General features: G+C 40.9%; 1 protein-coding gene across 3 annotated transcripts in view; it reads left to right on the top strand.

The window, feature by feature from the left end:
• Positions 1 to 13,779, top strand: part of ARHGEF26 (Rho guanine nucleotide exchange factor 26) — a 203,082-nt gene that overhangs the window by 136,862 nt on the left and 52,441 nt on the right. For all 3 annotated transcript variants that reach the window (XM_069727465.1, XM_069727466.1, XM_069727467.1), the window contains exon 11: positions 8,888 to 9,042. In XM_069727465.1, the coding sequence (XP_069583566.1) occupies positions 8,888 to 9,042 (155 nt within the window). The remainder of the gene's footprint in view (positions 1 to 8,887; positions 9,043 to 13,779) is intronic.

Here is a 13,779-nt window from a genome sequence, read left to right as displayed (position 1 = left end):
TCAGCTGGCTGCAATTTTTTATAAACAAAAGCCAATAGGTTTTTTATCCTCCCTGGATCTAGCATGGAGTCTGTGCCGCTGCTCCCAGGGTGTGTTATTGTCTGCATCGGTGACATCACATCAGCACTGCAGCCAATACCTGAGGTCAGTGGCTCTGTCCAAAATTGATGTCCCAGCAGCACGGTGGCGCAGTGGTTAGCACAGCAGCCTTGCAGTGCTGGAGTCCTGGGTTCAAACCCCACCAAGGACAACATCTGCAAAGAGTTTGTATGTTCTCTCCGTGTTTGCGTGGGTTTCCTACCACATTCCAAAGACATACTGATAGGGATTGTGAGCCTCAACGGGGACAGTGATGATAATCTGTGCAAACTGTAAGGCGCTGCGGAATACGTTAGCGCTATATAAAATAAAGATTATTATTATTATGACCCAACTGCTCAGAGAGTCTGAGTTTACTGATTGTTCAGCGTTGTGACCAGACGCCCTGAGCAATAGTGGTTTAGCTCTAGACCTAGGAAGGGTGAGTAAAGCAAAGTTGTTTTTAAACCAACTGCACCTGGGTGACAGGGGGTTCTTCAAAACCAGAAAAACCCTTTATGTATTATAGAGCATCAACGGAAATGTTTTTTTTTTTCCAGTGGACACCAAAGCCAAGAGCAGTTTAGGGGGTACTCATGATAGAGTTCTCCTCTATCAGCTCAACACAGTATATAGGAGTGGGCTGCCTGTAGCAAACAAAGCTGTGCTTCCAAGACAAATTGGTTACATTCTAATGACAGGTTAATGTATTGCAAACATTGAGTAGTTATTTTGATATGTGTAGTATGTACCACATCATATATTATCTATAGTAATTATAGGTTTAAGAGGTCTATTTCCCCCCACCCAGTAAGGTAGGAATGGTCGAGATCCAGGGATTAAAATAGCTGATTCTCAAATGAAAATACTAATTTAAACATCTTGGACTGTAGAATCTCCCAAATTATCGTGTTCCTAAGAGTTGTATGTTATTCAGTCTTAATTACTTTGCGTTGACATAAATGTTTTTTAACCTTTCCTGAACGTGTCACTGTAGATTGCAATTTTTTTCTCATGCCAAATCTGCATGAGAAATAATGCTGATCATCACTGCCCTATCGAATAACATTGGATAGCACTCATCCAATGTATACGCTCGTGTGAGCGAGTCCTTATAGTGTAAATGGCTTTCAATCTTTTCGCTGAACCTGATTTTTTTCCTTGGTTATGGTATTCAGCGACAAGTCTAGTGCAGCAACTTGAGTCCTTTACCTTGGGTAAAAAAAACAGCCAAACACAAAACCCCTCCGCAATAAGTGTTTCTCCAGTGTAGATTTGCTTTTATTTTTTTATTGACACTAAATGTTATTGCGCAGTGATTCATTGACATGATATGTTTCTGCTGCGTCGCATGACCTTTTATCTAGTGCAGGAACTTCGTACACCAGAGAAACTGGTTTAGTTTCTGCTCTTGGAAATAGAAGACAATGATTATTTTGTTTGTCTACAATGCATTTAAGTGCTCATTTAGGAGTAGGCCAGAGGCTTTCATTGTGTCTTACCGTAGCTGTTCGGGCAAGAGACTGCTGTGCCCCAATGTATACGGTATCTATGTAGATCTGCACCAATGTATACGTCAGTATCTAATCTGGATCTGCATGCATCTCCTTACAAAAATATGTGCCGTTTTTTCCTTCATGAAGATGATTTTATTTTATAGGTCCTATCTTCATCTTATCATGTCTAAGTGTAGGTCTGAGCCCACTAATAGATGTGAAAACCGTATATGTCTAACCAATAAATATCTCTATGGCTGTTGTGTTTTTGGCTAATTTCTTATGTCATTGTGTCATTACATAAACCATTGTATCCGTCTGAGCTTTTCAGTACACTGATAAGACAGGTATGACCATGCATACTAGCCAGACATATGCCAGGAAGGCACTCTTTTGATATGTCTAGTAAAGTAAAGCCAATGGTTTATAGACAAGTAAAAAAATTTGCCGTACCCAGATCCGACCTATGGACCGGTCTTTAGTTGCAGCCTGACTACACTTCTATTGCTGGCATCCTCAGCCCTGCATCTCCTTGGCGCCTCTGTCACTAGTCCTGATACAACATTGACGGGAGTAACGCTACAGAGTCTTGGTGATGGAGAACCTAAGAAGCTCCTGAGGTGCCCAGGAGATACAGGGCCGAGATGTGATGATAGCCTGCGTCCCAAGTCCAATGTAGTATATATACTGTATATATATATATATATATATATATATATATATATACATATATATATATATATATATATATATATATATATATATACACACACACAAATCAGTCAGAATTCTGCAGGCAGCAGGTCTCAAACTTGCAGCATCCTGTGTATGTCCTTCCAGGTCTACCGTTGGTGATTTTCATCTTAGAAAATGTAGCTTTACTGCACAGTCACGGTATCTGCACACATTGAGTATTTGGTGCAGAAATTTCTTCACCATTTCTGCATCTTTTGGCAGGAAAAATGCTGTGTAAAGTAGTTGCATTTTTAATGCATTTTTTACCCCTGTTCTTGATGGATATTTTTCCCAACTCATTGAGTTGAGTAAAATCTGCTGCAAAAACCTTGAAAGAATTGATATGCTGCAGATTTAAATCTGCACGAAATCTGCAAGTCACAAAGAAGCAACGTGTGCATGACACTTCAGGATTCTCATTTACTTTGCTGCCTCAGGAAACCCTTCAGGTTTTGTGACAAATCTGCACAGAAAAAAAGCAATGTCCACAGGCCCTAAAGTTCTGATATTGACGTGTTGAATCAACAGTCTAATGTGTACAGGGGCTACGGACATTTGACTGTCAGCGGACTTAAGAATCCAGCATCTCAGATTTTGGATTGTCAGTCCTTTTGATCGCCTGGAGATAAGTCCCTGCCAGACATGTCTGCCAGCAACCCTTTCATATGGAACATCGGAGTGTTTGGCAGTGCGAGCACACCTATAGATGGCAAAGATGGACAAGATGACTACCGGTCGAATGACTGACCCTTCCTAATATTGGGGGCTTAAGCAGTGAGTTATGAAATCTTAGATTTAAAGATATTGAAGCTGTATAAAGGGTATTCTAGTTTAAATAAATATCCACCTGTCTACTGGAGAGGGGCAAATTATTAGCTCAATGTAGGTCTGATCTCTGAGACTGCTATTGATCACTACAATTTTCTTACCCACTTTCCCAAATCTGCAAGATGTGCCCCGTAGGCGTTGGATGGAGTCTTGTTCATAGACCGTGAATGAAGCGTCAAATGATGTGATTCGTACACAACCAGCTGCTCTATTCAAGTTCTACTGGCAGTGGTCTCTTGGCTGGGAAATTTAGGTTTAAGGCTATGTGCACACGTTGCGGATTAGGCTTAGGAATTTCTGGTGCGGATTCTGCCTCTCCTGGCAAAAAACGCACCTGCGGATTTGTCACGTTTTTTGTGCGTTTTTGCTGCGGTTTTCTTGCGGATTTGCTGCAGTTTTTACCCCTGCGATTTTCTATAATGGAATGGGTACAAAAACGCTGCAGATCCACAAAAAAGAAGTGACATTCTACTTCTTTTAAACCGCAGCGTTTCCACAGTGGATTTTCCGCAAAGTGTGCACATCATTCTTTTTTTTCTCATTGATTTACATTGTACTGTAAATCAATTGCGGATCTGCAGCGTTTCTGCACATCAAAAAACGTTGCGGATTCGCAGAGAATCCGCAACGTGTGCACATAGCCTAAGGCTTTCCTGTCCTAACATTTGTGGGGGTTTCATCTTAACTGGAATACCCTAAGCTCAAGTGTCCCAGCACCCTCTCTTAAGGTACCGTCACACTCAGTAACTTTGCAACGAGAACGACAACAATCCGTGGCGTTGCAGCGTCCTGGATAGCGATCTCGTTGTGTTTGACACGCAGCAGCGATCTGGATCCCGCTGTGCCATCGCTGATCGGAGCTAGAAATCCGGAACTTTATTTCGTCGACAAGTCGGCGTGTATCGTCGTGTTTGACATCAAAAGCAACAACGCCAGCAACGTTTTACATGGAGCTAACAACCAGCGAGAACGAGAAGTGAGTCGCCGTTACATCACTGGATCGCTTCTGCATCGTTCTGGAGTTGCCGTGTTTGACGTCACTACAGCGACCTAAACAGCGACGCTCCAGCGATCTAGTTTAGGTCGGCTCGTTGTCTATATCACTGCAGCGTCGCTGAGTGTGACGGTACCTTTAGGTCACTCTCCTATCTGAACATCTGCTGTGTATATACGTATAAAATAGAAGATAAATGTTCATTGAGAAGCCTTGACATCATCCATCCTGCAGAATTACAGTGGAGATCATAAAGCATTTTGCCGGTTTACAATATTCCAGCACAGTATAAATATTAAGAACCTTTCTTCATACAAATCTTTTTTTTTTTTTTATTGGAATGTAAAAGTGTTAGAAAAAAATGTAATTTGTCTTAGATGCAGTTTCTTGATTTGTCTTTACTTCTATATTTGTAGCATAGTGTATTCCAGATATTCCAAAGTAAGCATTAAAGTCTTTCCATTCTGTAACCCTACACAGTTGTCTGCAGCCCTTGCTTTGGACTTGTGTGTATGTTTTTTGATGCTTTTTTTTCTAGACCGTACCAGTTTTGACTGCACTAGACATTTAGTTTTGTCACCTAGTTATAGGACTCACAGTAATGATTTGTCACTTGTAGAGGTATTCCTGTTGTTGACACACTTATGGGATCACTCTTGTAGTTGAGGAGCTTTTAGGGGCACACCCATAACTTAGGCGCTTATGGTGGCTCATCTGGATTGAAGCATTTATGGGACAATGCCTCTAGTTAAGGCGCTTCTAGGGACACACTTGTAGCTAAAGCTCTTTTGTAGCATATCTGCAGAGAGACACTTTAAGGTATTTATTTGGGCATACTTGTAGCAGAAGGACTTCTGGGGCACACCTGCAGCCGAGGTACTTATGTGGGCACACCTGTGGATAAGGCATTTTGAGGGCACACCTTCAGGTGAGGCACTTATGGGGCATACCTCTGCCTGAGGCACTTATGTGGGCACACCAGAGGATAAGGCATTTGGGGGGCACACCTTCAGGTGAGACACTTATGGGGCATAACTATACCTGAGGAACTTATGTGGGCACCCTCATAGCTAAGACATTTTTGGGGGCGCACCTTCAGGTTATTATATGAATGATACTTTTGCGGCTGGAAAGCTTACATATACAATTTTTCTTGTTAACCAATAGAGGCCCGTTCATCTTGTGCTCCTGTCATTCATTTGTATACGTGCCTGATGAAGGGGCTTCTGTGCCCGGAAAGCTTGCAAATATAATTGTGGGTCATATAATACTTGTCTTTTTTTACATAAAATTATTTACATGGCTGTATATGGAAAAGGTGTTATGTAACGTTCGGCCCAAGTCATTATCTTGGGGAATGCTCTTTCCTTATTCCCATATAACCTCTATTTGTTTTGTCTCGTATATTAGGGGCCACTCCCAAATTTCATGTCAGACAGTTCATAACCTGGGGGAAGATCTGCCACGTACTTATTCTGCTTATTTCCCATTTTACTAAGAATGTTGCCAAATGGACCATAAAATGTGACATTAATTCTGTTGTTTATGATTTTTTCCAAATTGCAACCAATTTGCCTGTCCCTAAAGGGATCTCAGTAATTATAAATCATTTATAAGAAAACGAAGCAGATTTAATTTTTTAGGAATTTAATTTATTTTGGTCTATTCACTGGGTCGAGAAGAGCAATTATTACATTTTTCCATTGCACTTGAATACTTTGTAATCTACTATATAATTGTCTAAGGGTCACTTCCGTCTTTCTGTCCTTCTGTCTCTGTCTGTCTGTCACGGATATTCATTGGTCGCGGGCCCTCTGTCTGTCAAGGAAATCCAAGTCACTGATTGGTCGCGGAAAAAAAGCCATGACCAATCAGCGACGGGCACAGTCCGGAAGAAAATGGCCGCTCCTTACTCCCCGCAGTCACTGCCCGGCGCCCGCATACTCCCCTCCAGCCACCGCTAACACAGGGTTAATGCCGGCGGTAATGGACCGCGTTATGCCGCGAGTAACGCACTCTGTTACCGCCGCTATTAACCCTGTGTGTCCTCAACTTTTTACTATTGATGCTGCCTATGCGGCATCAATAGTAAAAAATCTAATGTTAAAAATAATAAAAAAACAAAAAACCTGCTATACTCACCCTCCGTTGTCTGCCGAGCAGCTTGTGCCGCCATCTTCCGTTCCCGGCAATGCATTGCGAAATTACCCAGAAGACTTAGCGGCCTCGCGAGACCACTATGTGATCTGGGTAATTTCACAATGCATCCTGGGAACGGACGATGATGGCAGCCGCACCCTCATCGCCTGCGCCAGATCCGAAGGTGAGTATGTTACAACTACTAGGGGCCCTCGGATCCGAAGGTGAGTATGTTTATTTTTTATTTTTTAACCTGTGACATACGTAGCTGGGCAATATACTACGTGACTGGGCAATATACTACGTGGCTGGGCAATATACTACGTAGCTGGGCAATATACTACGTGACTGGGCAATATACTATGTAGCTGGGCAATATACTATGTAGCTGGGCAATATACTACGTGACTGGGCAATATATTATGTAGCTGGGCAATATACTACGTGACTGGGCAATATACTACGTGGCTGGGCAATATACTACGTCACTGGGCAATATACTACATGACTGGGCAATATACTATGTAGCTGGGCAATATACTACGTGACTGGGCAATATACTACGTGGCTGGGCAATATACTACGTGGCTGGGCAATATACTACATAGCTGGGCAATATACTACTTGACTGCAATATACTACGTGGCTGGGCAATATACTACGTGACTGGGCAATATACTACATAACTGGGCAATATTCTACATAGCTGGGCAATATTCTACATAGCTGGGCAATATACTACTTGACTGCAATATACTACGTGGCTGGGCAATATCCTACGTGGCTGGGCAATATCCTACGTGGCTGGGCAATATACTATGTGGCTGGGCAATATACTACGTGACTGGGCAATATACTACGTGACTGGGCAATATACTACGTGGCTGGGCAATATACTACTTGACTGTGCAATATACTACGTGACTGGGCAATATACTATGTCGCTGCACAATATACTACGTGGCTCTGTGCTGTATACTACGTAGCTGGGCAATATACAACATCACTGGGCAATATACTACGTGACTGGTCAATATACTACGTGGCTGAGCAATATACTACGTGGCTCTGTGCTGTATATTACGTCACTGCAATATACTACGTCACTGGGCAATATACTACGTGGCTGGGCAATATACTACGTCGCTGGACAATATACTATGTGACTGGGCAAAATACAATGTAATTGGGCAATATACTACGTGGCTGAGCAATATAATACGTGGCTCTGTGCTGTATACTACGTCACTGTACAATATACTACGTCACTGTGCAATATACTACGTGGCTGGGCTATACACTACGTGACTGGGCAATATACTACGTGGCTGGGCAACATACTACGTGGGCTGGGCAATATACTACGTGGCTCTGTGCTGTATACTACGTCACTGTACAATATACTACGTCACTGTGCAATATACTACGTGGCTGGGCAATATACTATGTCGCTGGGCAATATACTACGTGGACATGCATATTTTAGAATACCCGATGCGTTAGAATCGGGCCACCATCTAGTAATGAAATAATACTCTCAAATATGCTGCTCTCACATTAAAAATCTTTCCAGTTTTGGACACCGCACACGTGGAACTAAACTCACATAGTCTTGTCAAGAATAGTGTGCTGTATGTCTTCAGGTGTTTGACTTTTTTTTACCCAGAATTTACATGTTTTTCATAGTTGGAATTCTTTGTCTTATAGTTGAAAAAGGTAAAATTGTAAACGTGATGATCTGACTCCACACAAGGTCTTGGCTCCAGTATCTGATCCTTCAGGTCATTCATGTTTGTGTTGACTTTTATCAGAAGTCTGGATAATATTCATTATATAGAGGTGGCCATCAACTACGGCTTTCATTATTTACTTGCTGTTTGTATATTTACATTTTCCCGATCTAATCATTACAGTGGAGTCTGAATAAAGGCTTTATTTCACATGGATTTCTTCTACAGACATCTGTTTTCTAATTTTCAAACAGACATAGTAACTGAGGATTCCCTGGCAGCAATTACTGTTAGTAAAACTGCTGTGAACATAAAACCTGGAGATCCAGTAGATGAGTACAATAAAACCGTAGTGCTCGTGTATTACACCGCAGCAATAGAGTGGACCATTACTTTAGTAAGGACCTTTGGCTGATGATGAGTTAAAAACGACAGCGCTATCTTGTTATTTTCATCTGAACTGTCCTGTTTCATTGACTCTTCGCAGGAAACTGGGTACTTTTATTTAGGAAAGGAGTTACTAGTGTTGGCATTCTGCCCTTCAGCATTTTGGCACAGGCTAAAGACATTTAATCATGCATCCACCAGTCCCATGGTCTGGCTGAGGACCAACAGACCCATTATATACCCTTTGTAGTCATTAACACTTTGTTATAGGTTGAAACGCTGATAAATGTAAAAAAGAGTATTTAAAGCCAAGAAATTGTCAAATGTTCACCATTTCTTTTAGCTTGTTTTTTATTATTGATGTCCACATTTTATATCATTAAATTCTGTATGTACATCATAAATACTATGAATGATTGAATGCACATTTGCATCGTTTTTTTTATCATTTTTTGTAATAGTCAGCTAAGTTTTGATGTCATATGTTGTATCTTCTGCAGCCCTTCCCCTTAGTGTCATCTTCTCGGTGGTTATTAAAGAGGGGAGAACTTACGTCTTTTGTAGAGGATACTGGCATTTTCTCCCGGAAGACAACAAAACAAGCCGTCTACTTCTTCCTGTTCAATGATGTGCTCATTATTACAAAGAAAAAGAGGTAATTTTCTTAAGTGTTTTGCCAAAAGTTGCATTACTGTCTTTTTTTCTATTGTAATCCAGTGTGACGTGTAATGGTTACCAGTGTTACCAGTGTGATGTGCAATGGTTACCAGTGTTACCGATGTGATGTGTAATGGTTACCATTGTTACCAGTGTGACGTGTAATGGTTACCAGTGTTACCAGTGTGGTGTGTAATGGTTACCAGTGTTACCAGTGTGATGTGCAATGGTTACCAGTGTTACCGATGTGATGTGTAATGGTTACCATTGTTACCAGTGTGACGTGTAATGGTTACCAGTGTTACCGATGTGATGTGTAATGGTTACCAGTGTTACCAGTGTGGTGTGTAATGGTTACCAGTGTTACCGATGTGATGTGTAATGGTTACCAGTGTTACCAGTGTGGTGTGTAATGGTTACCAGTGTTACCGATGTGATGTGTAATGGTTACCAATGTTACCGATGTGATGTGTAATGGTTACCAGTGTTACCAGTGTGATGTGCAATGGTTACCAGTGTTACCGATGTGATGTGTAATGGTTACCAGTGTTACCAGTGTGGTGTGTAATGGTCGCTCTCTGCTCTCCGGATCTCACGGCTGTGTGTGATTATACCTGACACATCTGCAGGTTCCTCTCAGCTTCAGATTCCATACATGTTGGACTGTTTTCAGCAGTCTATAATCTGTATGCCCATATTAATAGTTTAGATGGGTCAAATGTGGTGACAGATTCCCATTTAAGCATTTTAGTGAGCTATATACTTTACTTTTTTAAACACATTGTTGAATATTATTTTTATTTCAACTAAACAACTTTTTAATGTTCTAGTGTGCTTTTGTTAGTGGTGACATCCTCAAGTGTTAGGCTGTGTGCACACGTTGCTGATTTTTCGCGTTTTTTTTCGCTTTAAAAACGCTATAAAACTCCAAAAAACAGCATACATTATGCATCCCATCATTTAGAATGAATTCTGCAATTTTTGTGCACATGATGTGTTTTTTTTCTGCGAAAAAAACGCATCACAGTAAAAAACGCACATGTTCATTAATTTTGCGGATTTCCCACTATATAATGCATTGGGAAATGTCCGGAAAAATCCTAAAAAAAAAAAAAGCACCAAAAACGCGGTAAAAACGCGCAAAAAAACACATGCAGATTTCTTGCAGAAAATTTCAGGTTTTTCTCAGGAAATTTCTGCAAGAAATCCTGAACGTGTGCACATAGCCTTAGGCCATGTGCACACGTACAGTATTTTTCGCGTTTTTTTCGCGTTTTTTCGCTATGAAAACGCGAAAAAAACGCTTACATATGCCTCCTATTATTTACAATGTATTCCGCATTTTTTGTGCAAATGTTGCATTTTTTTCCACGAAAAAATCGCATTGCGGAAAAAAAACAACATGTTCATTAAATTTGCGGAATTGCGGTGACTCCGCACACCTAGGAATGCATTGATCTGCTTACTTTCTGCATGGGGCTGTGCACACCATGCGGGAAGTAAGCAGATTATGTGCAGTTGGTACCCAGGGTGGAGGAAAGGAGACTTTCCTCCACGGACTGGGCACCATATAATTGGTAAAAAAAAAGAATTAAAATAAAAAAAAGACATATACTTACCCTCTGATGGCCCCGGTGTCTTCCCGCCTCTCAGCGGTGCACGCTGCCGCTTCCATTCCTATAGATGGTCTGTGTGAAGGACCTGCGATGACGTCACGGTCCTGTGATTGGTCGCGGGACCGCTCATATGACCGCTCACGTGACCGCGACGTCATTGAAGGTCCTGCGCGCACCATCTATAGGAACGGACGCCGCTGAGGACATCGGCTGTCTGCAGAGGGTGAGTATAACCCTTTTTTTATTTTTTTTTATTATTTTTAACATGATATCCTTTACTATTGATGCTGCTTAGGCAGCATCTATAGTAAATAGTTTGACTATGTTTGACAAGTGTGACCAACCTGTCAGTCAGTTTTCCAAGCGATGCTACAGATCGCTTGGAAAACTTTAGCATTCTGCAAGCTAATTACGCTTGCAAAATGCTAAGAAAACCGCAAAAAAAACGAGAAAAAAACGCAAAAAAAAAAAAAATGCAGATTTCTTGCAGAAAATGTCCGGTTTTCTTCAGGAAATTTCTGCAAGAAATCCTGACGTGTGCACATACCCTGAAATGCAGAATATGAGAATCTGTATATGTGATTTTTAACATCATTACAATATGTTTGAGCTATTGTCTGTGCATCTCTTCTCACCATAACTTACCAGGAAGTTACAAACATCCGGTAAAAATATGTTTTCCTGTATTCCAATAACAATGACATGGAAGGCAGCCTGGAAGTAGAATCAAATACTTTGTATATAAAGTAAGTAAGTGAGGAAAGTCGCTGTGATTAGAACATGAAGAGAAGGAGAATCTTCTCTTGCAATCACCTGGTATCATAGTAACATAGTTAGTAAGGCCGAAAAAAGACATTTGTCCATCCAGTTCAGCTTATATTCCATCATAATAAATCCCCAGATCTAAGTCCTTCTACAGAACCTAATAATTGTATGATACAATATTGTTCTGCTCCAGGAAGACATCCAGGCCTCTCTTGAACCCCTCGACTGAGTTCGCCATCACCACCTCCTCAGGCAAGCAATTCCAGATTCTCACTGCCCTAACAGTAAAGAATCCTCTTCTATGTTGGTGGAAAAACCTTCTCTCCTCCAGACGCAAAGAATGCCCCCTTGTGCCCGTCACCTTCCTTGGTATAAACAGATCCTCAGCGAGATATTTGTATTGTCCCCTTATATACTTATACATGGTTATTAGATCGCCCCTCAGTCGTCTTTTTTCTAGACTAAATAATCCTAATTTCACTAATCTATCTGGGTATTGTAGTTCTCCCATCCCCTTTATTAATTTTGTTGCCCTCCTTTGTACTCTCTCTAGTTCCATTATATCCTTCATGAGCACCGGTGCCCAAAACTGGACACAGTACTCCATGTGCGGTCTAACTAGGGATTTGTACAGAGGCAGTATAATGCTCTCATCATGTGTATCCAGACCTCTTTTAATGCACCCCATGATCCTGTTTGCCTTGGCAGCTGCTGCCTGGCACTGGCTGCTCCAGGTAAGTTTATTATTAACTAGGATCCCCAAGTCCTTCTCCCTGTCAGATTTACCCAGTGGTTTCCCATTCAGTGTGTAATGGTGATATTGATTCCTTCTTCCCATGTGTATAACCTTACATTTATCATTGTTAAACCTCATCTGCCACCTTTCAGCCCAAGTTTCCAACTTATCCAGATCCATCTGTAGCAGAATACTATCTTCTCTTGTATTAACTGCTTTACATAGTTTTGTATCATCTGCAAATATCGATATTTTACTGTGTAAACCTTCTACCAGATCATTAATGAATATGTTGAAGAGAACAGGTCCCAATACTGACCCCTGCGGTACCCCACTGGTCACAGCGACCCAGTTAGAGACTATACCATTTATAACCACCCTCTGCTTTCTATCACTAAGCCAGTTACTAACCCATTTACACACATTTTCCCCCAGACCAAGCATTCTCATTTTGTGTACCAACCTCTTGTGCGGCACGGTATCAAACGCTTTGGAAAAATCGAGATATACCACGTCCAATGACTCACCGTGGTCCAGTCTATAGCTTACCTCTTCATAAAAACTGATTAGATTGGTTTGACAGGAGCGATTTCTCATAAACCCATGCTGATATGGAGTTAAACAGTTATTCTCATTGAGATAATCCAGAATAACATCCCTCAGAAACCCTTCAAATATTTTACCAACAATAGAGGTTAGACTTACTGGCCTATAATTTCCAGGTTCACTTTTAGAGCCCTTTTTGAATATTGGCACCACATTTGCTATGCGCCAGTCCTGCGGAACAGATCCTGTCACTATAGAGTCCCTAAAAATAAGAAATAATGGTTTATCTATTACATTACTTAGTTCCCTTAGTACTCGTGGGTGTATGCCATCCGGACCCGGAGATTTATCTATTTTAATCTTATTTAGCCGATTTCGCACCTCTTCTTGGGTTAGATTGGTGACCCTTAATATAGGGTTTTCATTGTTTCTTGGGATTTCACCTAGCATTTCATTTTCCACCGTGAATACCGTGGAGAAGAAGGTGTTTAATATGTTAGCTTTTTCCTCGTCATCTACAACCATTCTTTCCTCACTATTTTTTAAGGGGCCTACATTTTCAGTTTTTATTCTTTTACTATTGATATAGTTGAAGAACAGTTTGGGATTAGTTTTACTCTCCTTAGCAATGTGCTTCTCTGTTTCCTTTTTGGCAGCTTTAATTAGTTTTTTAGATAATAATCTTTGATTAGATAAGATTATCAATAATCTTTTGTTAATATCTAATAACATGGGAAGTGCTCAGGGCCAGAAACCATTAAAGGGGTTTTCCCATGAACAGAGTTAATTTTAATCAAGAGATCTTTGAATAATAATAATTTCCACAATTGGATGTGTTTAAAAGAAATGTTCATATGCTGAGATAATCTTATAAATGTGCCCCTGCTGTGTACTGTGTAATGTCTGTGTCTGACCGTACAGGAACATGGTCTGATCATACCACAGCTCCTGGGCAGGGGAGGAAGGAAAAGAGAGGATACAGACAGGACAGCACGGGATCACAAATGATTCTTTCTTTAAGGTAAAACATTGCTTAAAAACAGGCAGTGAAATGTTTCTCCTCACAAAAAGA

The sequence above is a fragment of the Ranitomeya imitator genome, chromosome 5 (assembly GCF_032444005.1).
Source record: "Ranitomeya imitator isolate aRanImi1 chromosome 5, aRanImi1.pri, whole genome shotgun sequence".
Lineage (NCBI taxonomy): Eukaryota > Metazoa > Chordata > Amphibia > Anura > Dendrobatidae > Ranitomeya > Ranitomeya imitator.
This window is presented reverse-complemented; position numbering and strand designations above follow the sequence as displayed.